At 37.8% G+C, this 26,824-nt stretch overlaps 2 protein-coding genes across 32 annotated transcripts in view; both read right to left on the bottom strand.

Annotated features, from left to right (window-relative positions):
* tpd52l2b (tpd52 like 2b) overlaps positions 1 to 3,798 on the bottom strand; it is a 22,660-nt gene extending 18,862 nt beyond the window's left edge. For 8 of the 28 annotated variants that reach the window (XM_067526141.1, XM_067526142.1, XM_067526144.1 and 5 more), the window contains exons 1-3: positions 3,552 to 3,796; positions 935 to 1,092; positions 233 to 381 (exon numbers count right to left, since the gene is read on the bottom strand). In XM_067526141.1, the coding sequence (XP_067382242.1) occupies positions 233 to 381; positions 935 to 1,092; positions 3,552 to 3,570 (326 nt within the window). In that variant the 5' untranslated portion in view covers positions 3,571 to 3,796. Of the gene's footprint in view, positions 1 to 232; positions 382 to 934; positions 1,093 to 3,551 lie in introns of all 28 variants that reach the window. The other 20 variants (XM_067526152.1, XM_067526154.1, XM_067526161.1 and 17 more) reach the window with 7 other exon arrangements.
* Positions 3,799 to 5,584: 1,786 nt separating this feature from the next.
* LOC137140122 (uncharacterized) lies at positions 5,585 to 26,358 on the bottom strand. Of its 4 annotated transcripts, XM_067528239.1 has the most exons (14): positions 25,799 to 26,358; positions 25,596 to 25,664; positions 24,746 to 24,958; positions 19,278 to 19,450; positions 19,014 to 19,197; positions 16,751 to 16,846; positions 15,796 to 15,873; positions 15,445 to 15,600; positions 14,061 to 14,083; positions 13,759 to 13,883; positions 11,960 to 12,348; positions 9,581 to 10,777; positions 8,117 to 8,246; positions 5,585 to 6,313 (listed from the first exon to the last, which is right to left on the bottom strand). In XM_067528239.1, exons 1-13 carry the CDS (start codon positions 25,808 to 25,810, stop codon positions 8,160 to 8,162), a joined length of 2,802 nt encoding a protein of 933 aa, XP_067384340.1. In that variant the 5' UTR covers positions 25,811 to 26,358; the 3' UTR covers positions 5,585 to 6,313; positions 8,117 to 8,159. The 4 variants fall into 4 exon arrangements, with proteins under 4 accessions (XP_067384340.1, XP_067384342.1, XP_067384341.1 ...); XM_067528241.1 differs by lacking the exon at positions 16,751 to 16,846; XM_067528240.1 differs by lacking the exon at positions 25,596 to 25,664.
* Between the last annotated feature and the right edge of the window lie 466 nt (positions 26,359 to 26,824).

Raw genomic sequence — 26,824 nt, 5'->3', positions numbered from 1 at the left:
ACACCGATAAGAATTTTCAGAGCAAACTCTTATCTAAATAATCCCTTTATCTTGGTAAAAATTAAAAGATGCTTAAATCTTATTCGGTATACTCAGTATAGTAGCTTCCGAAGTGAAGTGTTGTTGCTAATTTACCAGTCAACCAAAACCTCAACTAGCTAAGACCCAAAGCTTTGTTTAGCATCTTATTAAATATGAATGTAATTATGATTATTATCTGATTCATACATACGCATTAGAGGTCTGTACATCCTGCCAGCTCTTTGTGAGGTTCTGCCTGAGTTCATTGAGTGGGCTAAGACCAAGTTTTCTCTTCAGCTCTGAGGCGTGTCTCTCTTTGGCTGACAAAACCTGACGCAGAGTGTTGATCTCCTCCTCAACCTAAAACACAGCAGATCCACCAGAAATAGATTAACTTGGGGTTTTCTTTCCATTCTCACTGCTCCATCAAAATTCAGCTCTTTTCCTTTTAACTTTCTTGTAAGAAACACAAAAGGTACTCAGCATCTACATCAAAGTTCTCATTTGCCCAAATCTCTAAAAAGAGGTAGTAACAACCAAATTAGCACCAGCTAAAGAGTTCGCCATTCCTATTTTTATTGGAAATAAATAGGTTTAAGAAAAAGGCTTTTTTTTTTAAAATTACATCAGTTGTTGAAAAATATATGCTTTATAGCACAATTTGAAATACAAATACACACTTTTATGTTATAGCTATAACCCAAGGGACTCAAATGCAACTGCATTAAGGTGTGTCCTTAGCCAGACAAGTTTACCAGCAATAATGCACATCTGTTTTGGATCAAAACTGTTTTGATCCAAAACAGAAGTTCTGATTTCACTTTGGAGGTGTGTATTGTGGACTACACAAAACATAAGACCAACCTATAGTTACTTGTAAACACCTACCAATTTAGAACATCTTGGGCCTTACCTTAGTGAGCTCAATGTGGAGCTCCTCAGCTTCTTCATCTGTCAGACCTGGCGCAGCAGGGTTAGCGGAGGTCCCCACTGCTCCCTCCACTGGAACATCGGAGAGGTTGTCAGAACGTTCTACACCAAGGCCTTTGTTAGGAGAGTTCAGGTTGATGTCTGAGATTATGACAGAGAGACAACAAGAATGAGAGGGGTGAGACAAGGGTAAGAAGAACAGATAAAGAAATAAAAGATGTTATTGGATACTACATACTAAGACCAGCTAGAGTGGTAAAAGTGGTTTCTTAGATGAAGCTTTTCACTCACACACAGAAGCCTAGACTGGGAAGAGACTATAGGCCTAGAATCTTTACCGACTGCCTGAAACACTTTTTAATGCTATTCTAATCTAACATTCAAATACTATTTACTTAGTGGGTGAACCTCACTAAGCTAATCTCACACTTCTTATATACACACCCACTTTCATGTCAGGGGAAAGGCAACATGAGAAAAAAATATTTCACTTCACTTTTAAGTGTTTCACAATAAAATCTTAACTTTTCAAATCACCATAATTTTGTGACTTTGCATTAACCACATAAACACAAGTGACATGGGCTTGCACAACACAAGACACAGTAGTACAACAGTCAATAGTAACACAGGGACAAAAGGGTTGCATAAACCAAGAACATGATAATCTGTAAATTATGCTACGTGAGACTGTGTGTTTCAATTTCAGCTTATAACATGTTTACAACCTGGCAAGAAACATAAGGAATTACTCCTTCAAAATATATTGATCTAAAACGATTCAGACAAGCCCACAGAAAAAACAGCAGTGAGAAAAAAAAAAAAAAAGACATAGCATCACAAAAAATGAGAAAAGTCAAAAAGTCAAGGCTTTAGTTCAATCTCACATACTGTGTTCACAACTGTTTTAGATAATTCCTACACCTCCCAGAATGTCCTCTGTCATCACCCTAGCTCTGCAGCTTTTCAATTTTCATAGGACATTTGCACGTAGAGGTTAAAGATCTTTTATGTGATAAGTTAGCCGTCTATCCAATCTGTAAAGAGAGGTATGTTTGTGATAACAATTACATCACTCACTTACAAACTCATCCATTGAAAATGCATTGAACTATAGTCTGTTTTCATGCTGATGCAGATAGTCTTTGATTTTAATTTATAACAAACCTGACCTTTATAGGTTGTGTTTTTATATTGTTATCCCAATTATGAAATTAAGAAACACAAATGCACATTACACTTGTTTATGTTAGTCTTTAGGGTAGAAGTTTGACATATAAAATATTGATAGCAGAATAATGTATCAGTCAGACATGGGGCACAGGATGCCTAATACAACATGACATGCAAATACATCCCAGTAATTAACTACAACAATATATGGGTTACAGTGCTGTTTGACACGGTGCATCCCCTGCAGGACTTTACAGCTTTAATGGCCTGAATTTAGAATGAAAAAACAAGAAACGTAATTCTGGCACACAGTTTCAGTGCTGCCTCAGTCTTATTTAATGTGCAGTTCAGTTAATTCATAGTAGTTCCTATATAAATGACTTATTTGATATACAGTGCATCATACCTGGAATAAAAGATGGTTTAATGTAAAGTTATTCTGGATGTTACAATATGTAGTTTTGTTTAACAGTATGACTACTGCTGCTCCCGTTATTTGAAACCACTCTTCCATCTTCCAACCCGTACCAATACCCTCGAATCAATGAGTGTATACAGCGGGTTTCAACAAAAAAATAAACACTAAAAGCTTTGTGAGGGAAGATTTGATAGTTGGGCTATTGGCTTAGACTGTGTTAGCTTTAGCTTGGCATACCAATTATGCAAAAATCAAAAACGCTAAACGAGGTTTGACAGAATCATATAATAAGTTAGAGCAGAAGCACGAGTATTTGTTTGGTGGAAATTACTCGCCTCAAGACAAACTACAAATGAGCTACCAGGTGTACTTAGTTTTGTGTTTAGCTGAAGATGGAAGTAACGCTAAAGCTAATGTTACAGTCAATAACGACAATGATCAAGCAGTAACGTTCGCTAGCATGCTAACAAGAACGTTGTCTTCTGTGGCGTTTATCGACCACTATAACTGGTAATACTGGGAGAAATAAGAATCGGGGTCTGGTTTGTTGCTGCGTTTTGGAAATGCACCAAAACAAACTGCTAACATTTGACTTGGCTAACATTTACATTAGTCTGTTAGATTATTCAGCTAGCATTGGGGTGGTGTCTTTAGAACTGACAGGTTTGGAAAACGCAAAGGGTTTATCTCGTTGCCTTCCTAATTAGAGTAATGCCATCTTTCTCAAATAAAATTGTGTTGGGGCGTTGGTATCATTATTAACACGATCCTCTTCTCTTGCTGCTTCTGTTGCTGTCATTTACCAGCGGCGGGCCTGTCCTGTACTTACGGCTAATCAATTACTAACTATTATTTTGAAACAAATGAAACATCTACATTTACAAATAAGCACTATGATGAACTGCTGGGTATTTAATACCAGATTAATTTGTCACAATTGTTTGCAGTTTATTTGGCAAACAACTAAGCCGTAACCTTACGCTACCGTTAAGCTAACAATTATCGTTACCTTGGCTGGCGGGGTCCATGACGTCGATTTGTCAGAGCTGGAACTCCTTTGTTTTTGTTAATATTAAAAGTTAAACTCGACTAATGTAAAACGTGGACACCAGACTGCTTCAGTTTGCCTTCCACTTGGCGTGAGGAAACCTTGCTGGTTTTGTAAGTAGAGTCACTCCCACTCACAGAAAGTCGTCGACAGGAACAACCAGAACCCAGAACAGCACAACAGCCAGCTCAGCATAAACGTCTCTATAAAGTCACACAGATAACACAGCTACATCCGGTTTGGACTTTCTAAATATATCCCAATACCTCGGCCAGTTTGTCCTTTTATAAGTAGGCTATTTACAAAAATATTATACAAAAATTATAAAACAAAAATACTGACTTAAAGTAAAATAATACTGCATTGAAATGGACACACACAACATATAAATAAATGGATCCATTACTTTAGCCTATGTGAAGCTTATTATTAATAAGTTTATTATTAATTAGCCTATGAACATATAGAGGGAATAGAAGTTATGAGAAGAGTCTCTAGGTGCAGGTTTTATTTTCTCAAGATTTATACACATCATCAGATTTTTACACCACAAAAATTACTTTAATCCTTACAATGGCTGGTCAAACATTTAGTTTGAAGAGCTGTCCAAATCTAAGCTCAATAAGAGTAGATCCAATGAGTCAATTTTGCCAGAGGATCATAATATGTATGACATCAAAGTGAGCTTGTCTGTCTAATAGTATAAAACAAAATATATGGTGTATAATTTACATATTGTTTTTCATTCTTTATGGCAGCGTTGATGTGGCATTAGTGTTGTGATGGACAGGGGTTAGCATGGATACTTTTTTCTAGCCCTATCATTGCCAACATGATGATCCACCACAACTTTGAAAAGAGGTATTAATATTGGGACTTACTGGTGTATAGCAGAGATGTTCACAAGTCACTTTCTGCAAGTTGAAGTCAAATCTCATGTTTTTTATATAGTGTTCTCTCATTTTCATTCAAACTGCTTACAACACTGCATATTCTATATCCTCCATGAGCCATGTAGACTTGATCTCTAATGGGTCGACTCCACAGCTTAAACACAGTCGGTTTAAATTGCAGGATCACTTATGTCATATGTAAATTATGTTTATACTTGATTGTTACACCAACACACCCACTCACAGGTGAAAATTCTGTGCAGTGAAGTCCGTACTGTGTGTGCTACAGTGGTTAACAGAGACATGGGGGGCTTTACAGAAATATTGTTGTTTCATCTTTAACTAAACATGCCCAGGTCTGCTTACATTTGGTAAATATGACAAAAACATTGTGCTGTTTGAAACCATGACTGAGAACAGAAATACAGTAAATAATAGTATATAGCATATTATTTTAAATTTGTACATCTGTTGGTTGAACAGTGATTAATTTGACTAGTTTATTTACACGTTGAACATAATTCCCCTAATTCAATATATTGGCTGCTATATGGTTTAACTTTAATGAGCTATAGAATAGATTTTGCTCCTGATGATAAAATCACCAAAGTACTAAAGCGTGAACACAGACACCCCAGCCATATGCGTTATACAGCCGTTTCCTCCAAACAGGAAGTTATGTAGTTTGACCTTTGCAGAAACTAGATTTCTGAGGAATCTTTTTCTAGTATCCTAAAATTAAGTCATAGCCAGTTGTAGGGACATTTTGCAGTTTGGAGTTTAGATACATAGCTACTTTTCAACATCCTATTTGTATGAAAAAGCAAATGTCCTTGCCAGTGCTTTGTCCCTAACCTCTATTTGAAAATTTGATTGATCATTTGTCTTTAATTACTTTAATTGATTACAGCTTCACAGTTGTGAATATTTGCTCATTTTGTGCTCTTATTGATAAAAAACTTTTTATTATTTATTTTATTTATTATTATTTTACCAACAGTTTCAACTTTTGAATCCACTGCATTGAGCTGTACATGAGCACGATGCAAATTACTATAATAATAATACGGTTTATGCATATTCACTTATACACACTTCAGGTGACAAAAATGTGTGTCTTTATTTATTTGTTTATCAGACAAACCAGACACCAGCTTAACAACCAGCACTAAAGAAAAAGTGCTTGATTTTTTTCTCTTTAAGACACACTGTGGGGATTGCAAATTTTTTAAAAAGCCAAAAAGTTCTCAGTGCCAAACAGCATAGGGTCACATATGACATCTAAAGTCACCAATTCAAAAGAGCTCAAAGTGGGCAACTTTCTGATAACGGAATACAACGATAACTATAGATCACCTGCAACAGCAACATTACAGTAGGTATTTATGTCTAGCCTACATGAAAGTTCAATTTTTACAAACTTTCACAGCACAAGACAGTGGATGTTTAATGGCTAAATATCAGAATAGTTTCGTTTTGTTTAAGTAAAATATTAAATGTTGTGTAATTGTTGTTGTGTATTCAACTTAGGTGAATAATTAGAATAAAATAGAGTTGGATTTAAAAATACAAAAAGAACTACTATGACTCTGGAGGACATTTCTCAGTTTTAACAAAGTATTTAGTCCCAGGTCAGCTCTGAGCTGGAAAAAAAAAAAAGTTCATCTTTCAACCCTCATCTCCAAACATTTTTGTCTTTTCACTATTTCTTCTTCTGGAGGGGTTTAGCCAAGAGAAGCAGAAACTGGGTCGACGAGGAGCCTCGCTGCAGCTTGTAGAGCAAGAGAAGGAGACAGCAGGACTGATCTGAGTAGGACTCCTACTCTCCATCTGAGGAAAGAGGGGCACAAGATGTTTTTTTAGTCAGGAACACTTATCTGGAGAGTGACGCTTATTTAAATCAATCAGTCAGAATGGGCTGACAGCTTTGTTAAATATATTGTGTGAGCCCTGTAGAAATGACATAAATTTTATTAACCACTAGTTTTAGTTGTCCAAATGTATTTAAAGTAGTTCCTCCCCTTATCCAAACACTCCTCTTCCCATTTTTCTGATACAAATTGATCTTGGTCTCACTCTAGAAAGCGATCTTGATCAGCCCACCTGCCATGATGGGCATTTTGTTCACTGGAGAAAGAATTGTTTCAAACCACCCCAACTTTTTGTGGAGTCCGAGACTTTTCGATGGTCTTGAGCTTACTTATAGTTCATTTCGGCAGTGACAGTTCTCGGCTTTTATTTTGACAGTTGAAATCGGTTGTGGTTGTTGTAATTATTAAAAGCAGATTCCAAATGCCACACATAAAATCAGCTCTAGACCTGTTATCTCATTAGGTAAATGAGTTGGTGAGTGAATAACACCCACTTCACTGCTTAGCTGCCAATTGTCCAGATACTTTGAGTCCTAAAAATTAGCAGTAAACCTCAGAAATGGCTGTAATTCCTATGCATGTTATACAATATTTTTGATAAACATTTAAAATAATGCTGGCAGTTGCACTTTGAGCACATCTTTATGGTTTTATTTCAAAAGAGTTGGTGCACACTTCCAAAATAATGACAAATTGCCCAAAAACTTGTCAGTTCTTCAGAAACGTTGAACAGGCGTACCAGACATATGATTAGAAGCCAATTAGGTCAGGGGTTTCCTGAGCCTTTGTATGAAGTGGCTGTTAAAATTTCTTGTTGAGAAGTCATTCAAACAACGAGAGGGAGATGCGGTAAGGGGCAGTTTGATGTTTGTGGCTCTCTTTGTCTGCTGAGTGTTACACACTTTGTTTTGGTGACACATGAATACTTAAAATAAAACTGGCAAGACTTGATAAGCATTTATACATAGTATTTCCTTGTGTAGTACCCAAATATAACAAATAAACTACATGATATAGAAAGATTTTCCCCAAACATGTTGACATATAGTACTTTCAAGAGAACAGTTATCAAGGAATATATTTCTTGATAACTTTTCTTATGAATAATATTTCAAATTATAAGATGCAGAAAAGTTCTCCACAGGATTCATGAAACAATATGTGAAGATGCAGACAATTACACATACAATAGGCTCTATTAGCATTTTATGAAATTTCCAGCATTGTGCAAAAACAATAGATCATGTAGTTTGAAGCATATGTGTGTGAATGATTATTGGAAAAAAAGGAGTCTGATGTTACTAACTTTGTTACGTTAAACCAAAACTAAGCTTTACCACAAGGTGTCAGTAGAGCTAAGACTAAACATAGGGTGTACAGGGGAACTACAGTAAAAACTGTGAGGATTCTATATTTCTGTTTTTATTTACTGACGTTTTTATTTCTATGTATAATTTTTTTGAAATTAGAAATTGTAGAAATAACTGCACATTTTATTGTATCCCTTTACCTTCCTGTATAGCCATCAGTGGCTGCATTTTGGAAAAAGTTGCTGGTGAAATTTATTCAAACAATAAAATACAGGACATTTAGTTAGAGAGATGTTTCATAAACAAGATCTTGCAATAAATAATGTCACACCAGCCATTAATCAGCATCACTTTCATGGCAGCATTTGTTAGTGTTTGGATGATTCTTATTTCAAAAAGTAAAAGTTGTTCAGAATAACAATCCCAGGTGGAGCCAGCAGGTGTGTGTATACCTGAGTTGTGTAGCAGTGAGGATGGATGTGTCTCCTGCTGGTGTTACGTACAAATGAAACAGCCGATGTAAGCCCAAACCCTCTGAAGGATGACCAGGAAGGCCAAAAAGTAGATGAGCAGAGTGACAGCCTGGAGAAAGATGGAGGGATGGAAAACACACAGGGAGATGAAGGAGATGGTAAATACAGAGAGACAGGAAATTACACAAGAGAGACAATGGAGAAGAGAATGGTGTGACAAGGAAAGACAAGGAAACAATTTGGAATGAAGTAAGAAAAAAGAAAATTGGAAAATGATGGTGCAACAAATAAATGGGAATGTAAGAAGTTTGGGGAAAGGAGGAAGGTACTGATCTAATAGAACTATTGTATTTATACTTTTATAACTGACTGAATAAAGTTGAATTGGAATGAGATTTGTATAAGTGGGTACAGATATCTGAAGCTCCGTGTCTTACCAAAAGCCTCTGGTACATTATTAGCTCCTAAAAGGTCTGTCTAATCAGGCTTTATGAAAAAGTACAAGACACACAGGTATGTATGTATACATACAGAATCACTGTGTTTATGTTCAGTGTTATTTTAAGAAGGTATAACAGTTACTTGGTTAAAACTATAGCTCCCATGAGGGTTTGTACGCTGTATATTTATACTGATGGGATAGATGATTACTGAGCATTAATTGAAGTAAATAAATGAATAAATTCAATAAATTCTCATTCAGGAATTTTGTGGAATCATCGGATCATTTTTTTATTAACTTAATGTAAATATCAAATATTTATATTTTAAACATAAAATGTTTATTTTTAATTTTAACTTTCCTATAACTAAGTTTTTAAACTTTTTAAATTTCTAGTTTGTCTTGTTTATCAAAATAAACAAGAGTGGTTCTAACTTGAAAATAAACTGATTAAAATAAAAATAAATAAATAAATATTCAAGAGACCATTACAATGAAAAGATTTTTAAGTTGTAACAACTTCTTCGTTCAAAGAAACGAACAAATCTGCATCAACCAAACTAGGACAATATTTGCCACAACATGTCATCAAGGTATCATTTTTTTTTATTGAGGGGATCCTTTGACTCCTTTTTAGTTGAAATTACAAGTTATATTTTAAAGCGTAACAACTTAAGCTCTGTTCTTGATTTATTGTAAAATATATTTTATTTGAAGCTCCTGAGATTCTCACTAAAGTTAAATGAAGTTAACTTTTCATTTGAGGGAAGACTACATTTGTCTTGGTCCTTCCATCCTCCATCCAACTCCCAATGTGACAGCACAGAGACCTTAAGGAGAAAGTAGTGAAGCAGTTGCAGCCATGTTGCAAAAGTGACACTGCAAAATCAAAAACAGGGACAACTAAAAGGAAAAGAGAAGAAGACAATATGAAACCACATCAGCAGGTGGGGGAAGGGTGCAAGATTACGACGAGGGAGGTCAAACCAGACAGCACTGACCTGGAGAGAGACACAGGAGGTTATTTTCTCTTTTGTTCCAGCATCGCACCCTTGTATTTTGTCTTGAGGCTGTTCACCGTCTTTTCCGTACTCATCTTTCTTTTTTGCAAACCCTGAATCAACAGCCTCAAAGCCCCACTCTCTTTCTTCCTGTAAGGAGGTATTTCTACTTTCCAATTCTTTATCTCTGTTACCCCAGCTGTCTGCCTTCGTAGCAACAGTAACATTCTCTAAGTCACAGAGATCTTTCCCCAGCCACTCTCTAGTTTCATCGGGCCAAATGTTCTCTTTTTCTCTCATCTCAGCTTCTGAAGAAACCTTACTTTGCAGAGCACCAATAAGACCTGAAGTATCCTCTTCAGGCACTTTATTCTCTTCTGCATCCTCCACTTTTCCATCACTGAGCTTAAAGCTGTCTTTATTTGAACTATTATCCTCTGGCTGCATGGACAACACAGTGTTACCATCAGAAATTCGTGCTAGACTACCATCTCCAAAATCAAACCGGCGCTCCACCAGGCCTAAACCTGTGTCCACAGTCCCAGGGAGGCACACCCAGCCCTGCATGTCCTCCTCTTCCTCATTTTCCTCCTCAATCATACCAGCTTCTCCTGCTCTCTGCTGAGTTTGTGCCACATGGGGAACAGCGGCAAAGGCACTGCCCTGTGACTCAACATGCAACAAATGGGGCTGAGACCGGGGTTCACAAACAGGAAGCCAGTGTTGGGGGTGGTTTTCTGAGTGGACTGAAGGTTGAGATATAGGAAAGTATGGTTTACTGTGAAGCTGAGTGAATAGTGGGAGCTGTTGTAGCTCTAGGTGGGGGCCGGAGGCAGGTTCAGGGTGAGATTGTCTGGGGTAAGTCATGTCCTGGTCTTTGATCTGAATCTCAGTTTGACTCCATGGCGGTTGTGGTTGGACTTGGAGTTCATTCATGGCTTGGACCACATCTTCCATCCGGGTCTCTGAAAGGTAATCACCAGCTGATTGTGTTGAGCACATCATGTGGTCTGGCTCAGGAGCAGACACAGCAGGGCTAACGTTGCTGCTTGGTTTGTAACAGCCGGGGTAAAATGTGGTATCTACTCTGTCCTTTATGAACTTCTCCTCTTCTTCATCCTGACCATGTTGTTTTCCCTTTTTCTTTCTGTGTGTCATCCAGTCCCCTGCATCACCTTCTGCGCTTCCTCCCTCACACTGATATATGAAGGAAGACAATCAATAAGCCATATGGACAGTTTGAACTGTTTTAGTTTAGTTAACTCTAATCAACTCAAAAACAAATCCTTAACTTACTGAACTAACCAGTAGCTTTCACAGCTTTTTGGAGAATAACTTGCAGAGTCAAATTTAAGGCCACCATAGGATAATAATAGGTGTTCTCATACAAAAGAGGGGAATCTTCAAAAACCTGTACAGGAGCTGAATTATCTAAAGATGTCTTTGAAGGCTATTTTCACACAACTGTGAATCCAGAAATAATTCACAATAATTCAGAAAAATCCCTTACCGTCACACAAAAGAACAAAATTACTACTGTAATAATCTTAACTTTACTTTGATATTTGTTTATTGTTTCTAATGTTTCTTCATGATCTTTTTCTTGTTCCGTGACCACTCCGTTTACAATTTATCCAGCAGAATATAATATTTGGCCTTTTAGTGTAAGTGTAACAAAGGCAGCTACAGAACAGCATGATTTCTTATCTCTAATTATGTGATAAAAGATGCTTTATTCATGGTTTTAGTGACTCGCCTCAGTCACATGAGCCAGTTAAATGGTAAAGGTCTGCACTTATATAGTGCTGTTCTACCTATTGGCAATGAAAGCGCTTACACTGCTTCTCATTCACCCATTCGCACTCAGAATCACACACGCACTCATACATTGATGGGGGAGCTGGTATGCAGCGCTCACCAGGAGCAACTAAGTTGGGGTTCAGTGTCTTGCTCAAGGGAACTTCAACATGTGACCAGAGGAGCTGGGTATTGAACCAGCAGCTGGGGATTGGTGGACGGTCGCACTTCCTCCTGCACCATAGTCATTAATAACTAGCAAACTGGTACAGATTCCCCACAACGACCAATGTTAGGCTCACTGAAGAATCCGAAGAAAGCCAGACTAAGCTGAACCCACTTCATGGTCCAGGGGTAGGAAGGTTAATGAAGAGCAGATATACTAAAGCTGGCTATACTGAATACACCAAAGAAAAGAGGATGATTTATGGTTAAATAAAAGCAGTTTTTCAAATGATATCTATCTATCTATCTATCTATCTCTCTATCTATCTATCTATCTATCTATCTATGCAAATATACAGAAGATATAGATATAGATATAGATATATTGTATGTGTGTGGGTGTGTGTGGTACTGTACCTGTTGTGTGCTCATTCCTTCACAGAAGTCTCCTTCTTTAACAGAATCAGAAGCTACACATCTCTCATTCTTCATTAGAACAGATCCCCTATCATATAAGTCCAGTTCATCTGTGTGTGGTTGCAGAACTGCTCCTGCAGACTCCACAGAGTCCCTCAGTAGATGTGGTGCAGATGAAACCTGAGCTGGTATTGGTGTTTCCCTCTGTACTACTTCCACTTGAGGGGATGTCTGTACTGGTATGAATTCTCTAACTGGTTCCTCATCAGACTTTGGGTTCTGGGCTGAGTTTTCCTGAAGGTGATTTGGCTGCATGTTCTGGATGTTGCGGTCTTTGAGTTCTTCTGGTTCCGGTGCCATTTCTGTTTTTTCAGGAACCTCCTTCCCAACTGAATAGAGACAACAAATCCTGCTGATGCTGATCGTTCACAGTAAAATAACAGCGTTAATACAAATAAGACACATTCTCACATTTTGTACATTTAGGAGCTCCGTTTAAAACATATTAGATAATCAGGTCTTTGTAGATCTTTATGCATTAATTCAATAAATTGCAAGAGGTCTCAAAAAGTGTGTGCATCAGAAAATTTTAGATTACAGGCTAAAACTGAATTTTCAGTCCAAATTATCCAAATTAGTGCTTAGACAGATAAAGTCTTCATAGTGGCTGATTTTAATGTAGATGGTGACAGTAACTGCCTCAACACTGAGTTTAATTCCTTATTAGATTCAACAGTTTTTTCCCAAAATGTTAATAAACCCACTCACTTTTTCAGTCACACCTTAGAATAACGCATTGAAACTGATAATTTAACACTATTTCCTCATAGTTCTCTTTTTAATGACCTTTTCTAATAACATTTGAATTGAAATAATGGACTATACAGCGGTTAGAAAAAAAATCAACTACAGCAGCTAATTTTTCTCTACATGTACAGTAGGTTTACAGTAGGCTTTACAATACATACCTGTATAATCTTGATACAGGTTGGTATAGATTGGTTAATCTTGATATAGATTGGTTAACATAAAGGGGGTTGTTAAAACCATCTATTATCTGCTTATTTTATCAGGGTCATGTGGGGCTGGGATCCGCCTTGGACAGCTCTCCAGTCAATCTCAGGGCCAACACAGAGAGACATACACAGACAGACAACCATTCACACTCACATTCACATCTACAGGCAATTTAGAGTCACCAATTAACCTAACATGTAAGTTTTTGGCCTCTTGAAGAAACCATACTACCTGGGGGAAACCCACACAAACACAGAAAGCACATGCACACTCCACAAAGAAAGGATGTTGACCAGGAATGTGAACCTGCAACCTGTTAAGGAGGTTGTTTAGAAATAAGCTTGATAATTGAACTTTCAAGGCTCTTGACCAAAAATGAAAGAAGAGAGACAGGTCTGTAATTGTCCACAGCCAGGGGTCAACATTAAGCTTAGAAATTCAAGTGTCTTGAAGTCCATTTCTAGTAAAACAAAGACGGGACAAGAGTCACACTCATCAATAACTCTTTCTGCTCTGTAATATTTGAGTTATTTTGTACCTTAGATTGTACCTATTTTTGAATCAGACTCATATACCTGAAATCCTCCCCAAAATACCTAAGTAGAGTTTATATTACCTTTCCGGAATTCAGCTCTCTGTGTTAAGTCCAGCTTTCACATAGAAACTGTATTTTACTTGCTGCTTTTTTGTGTATAACTGAAATGCTTCGTTTTGAAAGTAAAAAGTGTTATGTAAATACCGAATTATCAAAGTAGTTTCCTGGGCACTATCCCTCTTCTTACCTTTAATAAAGTCTATGCTCTTCACAGCTCTCTCCTGCCTGCTGAAGTTAAATCTGTAACGGCTCATATTCTCATGACCTGGTTTCAGTGTTTCAGTTGGACAGGAACTTGTCGCCAATATAACTCTGAGGAGAGAGAGAGAGAAAAGGAAAGAGAGAGAGAGAGGGGCAAAGGATAAATGAAAGAGACAAAGAAGGAAAAGTCAAAAACCATCACGGCAACAAACATAATAGCTCTACTTATTATTACAACATTATGATTATAGAGTATTTCAACACAATATATCTTGTCACAATACTCACTCTGTGATCAGCTCTCTTGAATTCTGAGGGCAGATTGAGGACAAATGGGAAAAGAGAGATGCATTTAGAGAATTAAGCACCCGTTGCATCAAATACACCATTAGGGAAGTCACAATACCAGAAATTTGGTAGTCTGTACCAACATATTCCACAATTCTCAATACCGCTTCTCAGTTCTCAATACCAAAGTCTGTGGTGGTCTGTTTCATCTCCTATGCTGTAGTCTGCTGGGGCAGCAACATAATGGTGCTTGACACTAATAGACTAGACAAATTAATCAGTAGGACTGGCTGTGTTCTGCATGTTGTAGCTGAGAGGAGGACGCTGTCTAGACTTGTCTCAGTCTGGGACAATCCCAGTGTGCAGTGTGTTGTGTTGGCTGGTCAGAGGAGCTCATTTACCCAAAGACTGGTCACTACTAAGTGCTCCACAAATGATCTTTTTTACCAGTTGGGGGTGTAAGAGTCTATCCCAGCTGTCATCCCACCCTGGACAGGTTTTCAGGTCTATCTCAGGGCCAGCACAGAGAGACATACACAGACAGACAACCATTCACACTAACATTCACTTAAGGTTTTCTGCTGAAATCTAAAATGTTCACATAACAACCTACAGGAAATTTAGAGTCAGCAATTAACCTAACATGCATGTCTTTGGACTGTGGAAGGAAACGGGAATACCTGGCCACACTCACCTGAGGACATTAACCTGCAACCTTCTAGCTGTGAGGCGAGAACACTAAGATAGGGTTCTAAAAAGTAATTTTGTCAGACAAAATTCATACTAAGCCAAAATATGATTAAACAGAGATTTAATGAAAATGCAGTGGTGTATATGTGTTAGGATTATCCTGTCTCAAAGTGATGAAGAAAACTAGTCCATGCAGTTATTAGTTCTAGCCTGAGTTACTGTAATTCTCTACTATACGGAAATCCCAGTAACTCCGTAAAAACCATTGAAGTAATCCAAAAAAGAGATCATATTTCTCCTTCATTAGCTTCTCTCCATTGGCTTCCAATAAAATCTAAAATAGAATTTAAACCCCTCCTCCTTACATACAAAGCTCTTAACGCTCAAGCTCTATAATATCTAAAAGACCTCAAAGACCATACCATATCATCCCAATGTAACAGTTTGATCTCTAGTTCCATGTATCTTTACAGTCTTGACTTTATTATGTAAATTGCCTTGAGATTATTTTGTTGTGAATTGGTGCTATATGAATTAACTTGAATTGAATTGAATTTACTCAAATTGTGTCTGCCTTTTAATGCAGTGCTACCTGAGCACCTGAAGGTCACAGCCAGCTATAAATAAAGTTGAATTAAATTGAAGAAATAAAAAAACCAAAACCATGCTCACACAGAGCAATGTTCCAGCTCACCTGAACAAAAGCAGCTATGTCTGGCTCCTCCATGCTGCTCACTCCTCTCTCCATCAGTTTGCTGTTGGCCTCCATGTTTTCTCTATAGCAACGCATCAGCCCCTGGGCATGCTTTGTCTTCTCGTCCTGCTCAGAGCTGATTTGTTCTGTCATCACCTTGAGGTGATGGTGCAAAAATTATATTGACAGTAATGTTTCAACTATAACTACAACTACAGTGTTACTCCTACAGTACTTCTGCTAATAATACACAGGCAATAATAGACTATTTACTGTACTTTTTATATATTTCTTTTTAATAAACTGGCAAAGTAATGAAAGTTGGAGTTAGATATAGGAAGAAACTCTGACCTTGCGTCTCTCCTCCAGGATGCAGAACATGTGGTCGAACTTGACACACACACTCTGCTTCTGAGTCTTACTGTTCTCCTACAAAGAGAAATTAATTTCATGTGTTTATATTGCATTTTTTCACAAAATATGAAGTAAATTACATCCAGGCAGAGTAAATGAGTTTTACACTCAGCGTCACCTCAAAATGTAAGCGTGTCAGATTTATTGTTATTTTTAAAGAGTGCTGACATTTACCTGGATTGAAATTTATGTAAAAAAAGTAAAACTGTTTAAGCATTTACTGCAGAAGAAGAGACGCTAAACAGGCATGATATTTTATTATATATATATATTATAATATTATTGAAAGCACTGTTTAAAGTTGCAACAAAATGTTTCGGTGAAAGTATGCAGAAGTAGTTAGAGCTCAAAAAGCAGGAAGTTGAAGAAGATTTGAAAACAGTTTAATTGTGGCTAGAACCTCAATTGATGTCTGACATCAGGTTTTTGAAGAGACCCTTGAATATGTACAGCTATTAAACTGAAGAAGATCTGAACATTTCAGATTTCAGCAGAAACCTTATTTATGTGGAACAAATCTGGATTAAACTTGCACATTTATACTATCAGCAGCATCAAGTTCAATAGTGTTTCAAATATGTATTTTTTTTAATGAAGCACTGGTACTTTTGTACCTAATGTATACTTTAGCATGTATGTACATAGTACCTCATTTCTATTTCTAGTGGAGTCATTTTTAGCCATGTACTTGAATTTTTCCTTGAGGGTTGAATTTGTTTTCTTCAACCTCCTCTTGTTTTAAAGTTAAGTTAGTCAATTTATGTCTTGGGGTCGAAGTTCAACTAAAGGAAATTAAATGCAACATTGAGCATTTTGACTTGTTTCGAGACTTTATCTGACATACTGTAATTCTCACACCTGAAAGCACTCACACTCACACCCACACACTTACCTCTATACTTCTGCAAGTTTCCTCCAGCTCATTAATCAAAGCCTGGACTTTGTCATTAACTGCCACCAGAGAATTGATTTCTTCACTCAACTCATCCTAACAAACAAAAGACCCAAAACTGCATTAATAGCTTTCAGCTTGTCCTTTCAGTGGATTGTGTTCCGCACATTGATTTGGTATGAGTTTTTAAGCCAGATACCCTTCTTGCTCCCTTCCACCCTCCCATTGCATTCGGTCTGGGGACCGGCACGAAGGTGGCCCTTGGTAGCTAGGTAAGGCCACATCTGCTGGAGTGGGATTCAAACCCACAGTCTTCTGCATCCCAACACAATGCTCTACCACTGAGCAACCAGAATAACCAAAATAACCAAGTCTATTTAGTTCCCTCCAAAAGTTTTGCAAGAGCAAGACCTGTGGTGGAAAGTAACTATAGTGCTAAGACATTTACTTAAGTAGTGCACTTATTTTAATTAAGTATTTCCATTCTCTGCTAATTTATTCAAGCTACCCCAAGGCACTTGTTTAATTCAAAAATGACTATCAAATCAGAGCACCATTTAGGATCTATTCTTAAAAATGTAGTCTGAAATTTTACGATTAACAAAATTGCTCACTTCAGCAGCTCTCTGCCTAACAACTAAGTTTGTACTAGTGTCACACTGAATAAGAAGTTAATCCCTAAGTGGATTTCTTTATAGAATGCTGTCATTGTGACATACTGTACTGCTGGCTTCAACATCTTGTCATAAGCCTGTAAATTAAATGATAAGTACATAATCCTCTTGGGTCAGCATATACAGGAGACAAAACACAATAGGAAAAATATGCTGTGGGAAACAGATTTGTTTACAGCACATCAAAGCCATCCATCTAAAAAATAAATACGCTGTAACAGTCAACTGATTGAATGTCATCAACACGCCCACTTCCTTTCTTTAAATTCTTACGACAATTTGTGGCACAGCAGCATGGTCTTGCGCACATAATACACATTTTGCTCTAGCGAGCTTGCAGGATAATGTCTGAATAATATTGAGAGCATGTCAATCAAATATTTGTGTTCTTATATACACCACCTCCAGAGGTAGCCACTCTTCCCGACCACATGCCGAAGTGTCTCTGGGCAAGACATTGAACCCCCAATAACCCAGGAAGGGCATCCGGGGTAAAAACTGAGACAAATCAACATGCAGACAAATGATCTGCTGTGGCGCCCCTGAACTGACAGGATAAGCTGAAAGCACAAAAAAAAAAGGGGGGCCTGGTGGCTCAGTGGTAGAGCATAGGGCTGGGATGCAGAAGGCAGTGGGCTTGAATCCAACCCTTGCAGGTGTGGCCCTGCCCAGCCACCAAGGGCAACCCTGAATAAAAATGGGAGGGCTGCAGCAGGAAGGGCATCTGGCGTAAAAAGTCATGCCAAATCAATGTGCAGAATATGTCCCGCTTTGGTGACCCCTGAAGGGACAAGCCGAAAGCTGTTGATTATCAAATGCCCACAGCAAGAAGGTCCCACGTTCAATCCCCAGACAGGGCCTTTCTGTGTGGAGTTTGCAGGTTCTCCCCGTGTTTGCTTATGTTTCCTCCGGGTGCTCCGGTTTCCCTATTACTAAAAACTACGTCAGGAACCAGGTCAGGTTTGCCCATAGTGGCTCCACGCTTAGGTGCAGCAGCACAGGACTAACCCTCCATCTGATCATCGGATCATTGTACATCTTGTATGTATAATGACAAATAAAGTACTTTACCTTTACATTTACCATAGGGGTGTTAAAATTAGCTGTATTGTTACTAGCTGCAACATTTAAGTGAAGAACACAATAAAGCATCAATAATAATAATCCAACAATATCATATTTTTACATCAAAATGACATATTCTGCATAAACAGTAATTTCACTTTTGGTACTTAAATAGTTTTTGAGGTAATGCTACTTGCTTATGTTTACTTGTGCTTTTGCTTAGTAACATTTTGAATGCAGGACTTTTGCTTGTAACAATATTTAAACACTGTGCTAACAATACTTTTTACTACTTCTACTTTACTACTTCTACTTTACTACTTTTAATACTTCAGTAAATTATCTGAGGACTTCCACCACTGACCATGATGCCTACAGTATCTCTGCAGGTTGATAGCATAACAACTATACTTTGCTTTGATTATTGAGCAGTACCATGAAGTACATTTTATGTCCTTAAACATGAAGGATCCCGGTCTAATCCTGTAAAGGCTAATTTCTACACAGCATAGTATATACTATACCTTCTGCAGCTGATAGACATCTGTCAGAGGAGCCACCTGACAAGACTGATGAGCCCCAAATACTTTACAGAGAGAACAGGTGGGGACCTGACAGGTGAGACAGAAGATGTTCACCTTCTCACCTTCATGGTCTGAGCATATCAGGTGAGAGGAAGGTGTAGAAGGTGTAGGAGGAGGGACGGGGCTGGAGAGAACAACAAATGAAACATTACTCCTGAAATAGCTGCATGTATTTATTTGAAATGACTTTTCATTTCAGTTCACCTTGGGGCATTGCTGACTTCTTGCTTGTATATGTCGATGATGTTCTCCACTAGCAGGTTCCGCTGAAGGCCATAAACGCCATGGCGATCTAACACTACCTCATTTCTACAGGTTGGACAGTGGAAACGGCCGCTGTTCACAAGCATGGTGGTCCGGGCCTGGAAGAGGGAAGGCTGGACAGAAAGGCCCAAAACATTTAATCAACATAAAAAGTGATATTTTTTTTACTGTAGTGCAGCTGTCAATTTCCATCTATCTGTCAACACCTCACAGTTGTTTTAATACACATTTGTATGCTGGTAAATAATAATTAGCAGGAGTATTATTCATCAGTCAGTGTCACCAGTAGAGAATGTGTAAAATGTCTCCCAGGGTGAAGCCAGAGTTGCTTCAGGATGGGTTACTGGGCAAATCCCACATACACCATCCAGTGTTTACACACACATTTAGTAACTATTGTTTACTGACACAGTCTCCAAATAAAGTAAAAATAGCACAGAGACCCCTGTTGACCTTACACACACATGGCTGTCTTTAGTACATCACAGTGGGGAATGTATTTTAAAACACAACATGCACTCTGTTTGTTAATGGTGACATAGTATGCAACTTGACATGTGTGCAAAATGCATGAAAGGTTAGTCATAGGTGTCACAAATTCGAGTTAAGTTGCATTAGTTCAGTTTTAGCCACTAAGATGGAGGACAACTCAGCAGACATCATGTGTTCATGTCTATCTGGTATTTACTCTCTGGTTGTTCCTCACCAACTGCTGAGAACAATATCGGGCTTTGTCCGGCTGCTGTGTAGTGCATAGTGGGTTTATGAGAACTTGTTCATGGAAGATATGAGCACAGAAACTAAACATAACAGCACAAATTTGCTGTAGACCAAACTCAGTCTCTGTGGACTCACTATGAGCAAACCTCTGTAGTTGATTGCTTTTTGTGTCAGGTCAAAGCTGTGTGAAGCTATGCTGGGAATTATAAAAGTTCACCAATTTATTACCAAAAGGCAAAGGCAAAAGGCATTTGAGGCAAAACATTGCCTCAAATGATCTGAATAACCATAATTCTGCCTGAGACTCATCTCACATGTGCATTTGACTCCCGCTGGCTTCAGACTGTCGTACAAACTTATGGTGACTTCAGAGCATTTGGTAGAATATGTCTCTCACCCAAGTGTTTTGAAAAGAAGGAACATGTCATCCTTTAGAGCTGTGAGTCTGGGTGAGGTGTATTTGCCCAAAAGTGGTCTACAGCATAGTGAAATATTCAAATAAAGATACATTAATCAAGGCTGCAGACTGACAGAGACACTGTACATTATTAGAAAATATTTACTGTATTGTTGTTTTTCGTGTCTGTATGCATATTGTTAAAAATACAATTAATTTAGAAAATAACTCAACAAGTTCCATGTTGACTTACTACTTTAAGAGCAGCCTTCAAATATTGACTGCAAGATTATATGTTTCCTGAAGCAAAAAGTGTTCTGTTGTTTAGCAGCAATATATAATTTAGAAAATATTTTCACTGTTTTCTCCACCAGAAATCATACCAGGAACACATCTTAGTGAATTCATGAAGAATGCTTCATGGTGCTGCTTTACAATTTATTTTCTCCTCTAAAGATAGTTAAATATCACTAGTTAACCTAATCACTACTGAACAGTGTGCTCACATTCAGAACTGCACAATTGTATCCTTGACATAGATTTTTGCTGCCTTGTACCTCACTTGTAATTCGCTTTGGATAAAAGCATCTGCTAAATGACTAAATGTAAATGTAAAATGTATTAGGGATTCATTTGTATTGGCTACACAATTTCAAAAATGCGACCAAGTGAACCAGGTTAATTAATAAGGCAAGACTTATTATCACAAAAGAATATGAAACCCAAAAGTGAAGTAACAGGAAACTAAGAGACAGACAGAGGACTGAAGAAAGGGACAAATTAATTGAGAGAGGTGGATGGAAGGTTAGAGGAGTAAAGCATCCATATATAGCAGCCTTTAGTAAGCCTCAGCTGCTGCTGGGCCTGACTGAGGGATCAAACACAGATCACTCAAAGAGGAGCTGGTAGAAAGGCAAACACTGATGAGTTAGAATGTGCTTTGCTTCACCTCAGTTATATTCATCTACATTCATCACGTTCTTCTGTATATATAGCCGCAGTTTGTCACACATTGGTGAACCTCTGCCTACCTTTACATTCAAAAACGTCTGCAATGTTGTTATGTTACTGACCTGTTGCCAATTAACCTAATTAGTTGTCAAAAGCTCCTCCATTTTTATTGATTTGCAGCTATTACTTTTCTAGCCTTTTTGCTGCCCCTGTTCCAACTTTTTGGAGATGTGTTGCTGCCATCAAATTCAAAATTAGATAATATTTTCCAGGAAATTGTAAAAATTTCAACATCTGATATGTTGTTTATGTTCTACTGTGAATAGAATTTCAGTTGATGAGAAATTATTGTATTCTGTTTTTATTTACATTTTACATATCTTCCCAACTGTTTTGTAATTGGGGTTGTATATTCACAGTTGGGTACATACAGTGCATCCAGAAATATAAATATAAATTATATTTATATATAATATAAATAATTTGAATATCTTCACAAAGTTGATGTATTTCACGAATTCCATTCAAAAAGTGAAACTTGTATAATGTATACATTCATTCCACACAGACTGATATGTTTCAAGTGTTTATTTCTTTTAATTTTGATGATTATAACTGACAACTGATGAAAACCCCAAATTCAGTATCTCAGAAAATTAGAATATTACTTAAGACCAATACAAACAAAGGATTTTTCCACACTCTAATCAGCTAATTAACTCAAAATACCTGCAAAGGCCTGTAGTTCTGTAGGCTACACAATCATGGGGAAGACTGCTGATTTGACAGTTGTCCAAAAGACGACCATTGACACCTTGCACAAGGAGGGCAAGACACAAAAGGTCATTGCAAAAGAGGCTGGCTGTTCACAGATCTCTGTGTCCAAGCACATTAATAAAGAGGCAAAGGGAAGGAAAAGATGAGGTAGAAAAAAAATGTACAAGCAATAGTGATAACCGCACTCTGGAGAGAATTATGAAACGAACCCCAATTAAAAATGTGGGGAAGATTCCCAAAGAGTGGACTGCAGCTGGAGTCAGTGCTTCAAGAACCACTACGCACAAACGTATGCAAGACATGGGTTTCAGCTGTCGCATTCCTTTTGTCAAGCCACTCTTGAACAAGAGACAGCGTCAGAAGCGTCTCGCCTGGGCTAAAGACAAAAAGGACTGGACTGCTGCTGAGTGGTCCAAAGTTATGTTCTCTGATTAAAGTAAGTTTTGCATTTCCTTTGGAAATCAGGGTCCCAGAGTCTGGAGGAACAGAGGAGAGGCTCAGAATCCACGTTGGTTGAGGTCCAGTGTAAAGTTTCCACAGTCAGTGATGTTTTGGTGCCATGTCATCTGCTGGTGTTGCTCCACTGTATTTTCTGAGGTTCAAGGTCAACCCAGCTGTATACCAGGACATTTTAGAGCAGTTCATGCTTCCTGCTGCTAACCAACTTTATGGATATTTTCCAACAGGACTTGGCACCAGCACACAGTGCCAAATCTACCAGTAATTGGTTTAAGGACTATAGTATCTAGCGACACTTTGATCTGGATGAATGGTATAAAATAAATAGACAAACAAACCAATGTCTCTGTATCACAAAGAAGATCTTGGGCTATAGATAATATTTTTTGATTTGTGAGTTGGAAAAATAAAACTTACATTATGTTTACAACTGGTTCATATTTTTGAAAACCATGAAATCCCTTGTTTACTTTGTTGAAAGGCATGGGTGTTTACAGAACAAGAGAAACTATTAAAGATCAAGTTCCATTATGGGAACTGTAGTATAGTGTCCATCCACTATTAGCCATTCTTTGAATCTATCTCTATCAGATCTACCAAATGTCATTTATAGTAAATGCAACTCTTTTGAACTTGTTCATGCTTCCTAACAAGTTGGGGACTGAGAGATTTTATCAACGATCAGCATGTCTAAAGTGTGAAGGCAGGAACTGAATCTTGTTATTGCATGTATGTGTGAGGTTACAGGACAGATTTCTTAGAGTCACAGGTCATGAACATGAACATGAGAGTGGGGGTTAAGGTTTCATGTCACGTACCACAAACATGCAAAAACCCACATGTAGACATGAATATGCAGACAGTATTTTCTGTTTTTGTTTTCTTGTTTTCCCTTTGTGTTGTCTGTATCTGAAGCCTATGAAATGTTAACAGGAACATACTATGTGATGTAACCTATTTTCAGCTCTTTCTCATAGTAATCAGTTCAGTATAGCATAAAAAAAAAATTCTGTTGTGTGTTTTTAAGGTGCTCCTCTTACCCTATACAACATCCAGACTACTCACAAGACTGTAGACCATAATAAGAGTGAATAAACTCCAGAACAATAAGAAATTATCTCATTGTGAGATTGTTCTTTAAATTAAATTCAACATGGTCGAAATTTACACACACACTCAGGGGGGACAATAGCAATAAATGCAGATCATGGCAGGGGATTTACATCAACGAACCAGTTAAACATCAAACATGTCCCATTTTAGACACTGATAATCCACTGTTAACACACACACACACACACACACACACACACACACACACACACACACACACAATTCATTCTTACGCCCTTGTCCTAACCTTCAGAGAGGTCTTCAGTTTAATAAATAAAAAAACTAAAATCTGCAGTCATTAAGTGAAGAGTGATACACAAACATGTAAGTAGTGCAAGTAGATAGTTGTGAGGCCTTCTCGTGTTGCTTTAATCATTTAGTCTATCATACTGTTGCTTTATGGTTTAATTAGCTTGGAAGTAACTCTGCACCATATCCACGCTGCATGTTTGAGCACTGCTTGAAGCACTGATTGACGCATTTATCCAAGAGTGAATGAAGGGAGAAGGACACAGAAGAGAGGGAGAAAAAAATCAATTCAGACTTTTTTTTTCAAAATAATTCAAAGATATTTCATAATTTGGTAAACATTTCAGTATTTTTCATATAGCAGTGAATGACTGCAATTTCAGTTTTTTCCAATATTATGTGGTCCTAACATGCATACAAATACATTGATACACACACACTTACAGTATAGACAAAGACTCACACACAAAGTGCCTTTACTAGCCCATAACCACCACAACCAGTTATATTAAAAATAACTTAGTCCACACAACCATAGAAAGATACACATGCACACACACACTAACATACACATGCACAAAAAACAGTGTATGTGATATTTTTTTACAATGCAGTACTCTCATTTGACAGAGAAAGTGTGTAAAAGAAAGAAAAAAGAGGTGATTGTAGAGCTAGAACCACTGTCCATCTGCAGCTGTAGTATATAGTGATCTAGTGGCCAAATGTGTGTTGTCTCACAGACCTGGTAGAGCTCGTTGGCACACTTCCTGCAGAGGTTGTGTTCACAGGGCAGGATCACCACCGGCTTGTTAAAGAGTTCCAGGCAGATGGGACAGATCAGCTGTTTTTCCAGCATCGCCAATGTCGCCTCACGTTCCACTCCACCACTGTCACGCTGCAGGCAGCTCAGGTTTGCTGCCAGTGACATGGCTGCCCCACCAAATGTCTGCTCCTCCTGTAGACACAAAAAGTCTCTATGTTTATATAAGACTGCACCGGTACATTATTCTGCATAATGACCAAAGTTTCTAAAGCAGGACTTTCTACACTGAACCAGAGACTATTTCGCAGGAGAATTTTTAGCAAGAAATTCGTCTTTTGAAGTGGTTCTCTACTTGAATCTTTACATGAATAAAACTGGACATCTGAGATCTCTGCAGAAACCTTATTTATGAGTCACATATGGTACAAATCTGGACTGGACTCATTCATTCATGCCACAACAACATTAAGTTCAATAGTGTTTTTAAACTACTATTAGTACCTCACTTATTGCACTTATTGCAGTAGTCTATTTTAGAATATGTAATTACAACTCCATCTTGAGTAGAGAACTAGAAATGGTATTTTTGCATTCATTGAATGCATTCATTTCTTAGGCAATTGCCCCCCTAAAAGTATTGAGTTTGTGTACTTACTAAGAGGAAACTGACAGCGAGAAGGTTATAATCTTTGTTTTGTTTTATTATTAATCAAATAATGTATCCCCTTGGTGTGATATCACATAACATGTCATAATTAAAAAGAAAAAAGCTAGATCATCTCAAAGCTGACATGTGGAAGCTTTCATGATCTAGTTACCGTGAAAGTACCTCTGCATTATGAGAATAGCATCCGCATGTAAATTTGACCATTGACCAAATGCTGTAGCAGTTGCATGACTAAAACATAAAAAACACCAGAGTCAGGAGACAGGAGTAAGAGAAAGAAGATAAAAATACCGAATATCTAAACAGATGACTAAAGGTCAAACTGAACAAGACATGATAAAGTAAATCCAATTGTGTTTACTCACCTTCCTCTGCATCTGCTGGTTGTGGTCAATGAAAGTGCAGTCTATCAACACACTTTCCCTTCTTCTTTTCTGCTGCTCTCCTCATACATTTACAATAACTGAAGAGAATTAAATGCACTTTACAACTCAAATGCTGAGTAGGTCTTGCATGACGCTGGTGACCTGTACAGACCATACAGAGTGTCCTTTTGGAAAGACCCGACTCACTCACTCAGACAGTGAGATCAAACATGATCAAGTGAGACTTTGTATTTATACTTGTGGTTTACTTTCAGCCAAGGGAAATCACCTTTGAATTTAAAAACTGAGGTCAAGAAGTATCACTGAGGTCAATCAGTTCAAAAAATAAAGTATCACATCCATTAAAAGAAATGAAGCAGGAGTCAATCTGTGGTCTCTTTTTCAGCTTCTATAAATTTGTCGTGACAGGAGAGAAGGGGACAGTCTGTCCCTCTTTTCCTTTCTTGCTCTATCGTCTTTTTCCAGAACTCTTCCTATGTTGCTCATCCAGTGCTCACTTTTGCACAAGCAGGCTCTGCTGTGTGTTTGTTCACAGCTTCCTGACCATCCATGTTTATGTGACTTTAGTTGGGTCGTGAGTTCAGTTTGGGGGGGTGTGAGTATCAGGTTTCAGGCCACACACACATACACGTACACACACACACACACACCAGGCATTGGTTGGTATGTGGATAGATTAAGAACATGCCAGACTGTGCTCTTTCTAATGTTACACACCCCTACACAAAAACACAAACGTTTTACCAAGTTAAAGTACCAAGTATGGCCTTCTGATTTGCACTAATCGTTAACAAATTAATTTGTCATGTACAGTACAATGTGTTTACTGTGTTGGATGATGTTGAGGGTTTTCACACTTATTTTTATAGAACACAAATTATGCTTTTTATAGATCACAGCTGGACATAATGTAAATTAGGTAACCCTCACAATCAGATAAAACTGATGGTTTGCAGTCCTGATGCATTATTTTGTTAAGATATTTTTTTATAAATCTTTGATTTG

Source organism: Channa argus, chromosome 13, assembly GCF_033026475.1.
Source record: "Channa argus isolate prfri chromosome 13, Channa argus male v1.0, whole genome shotgun sequence".
Lineage (NCBI taxonomy): Eukaryota > Metazoa > Chordata > Actinopteri > Anabantiformes > Channidae > Channa > Channa argus.
Note: the sequence above shows the minus strand (reverse complement) of the source record. Positions and strands in the feature narration are given on the sequence as shown.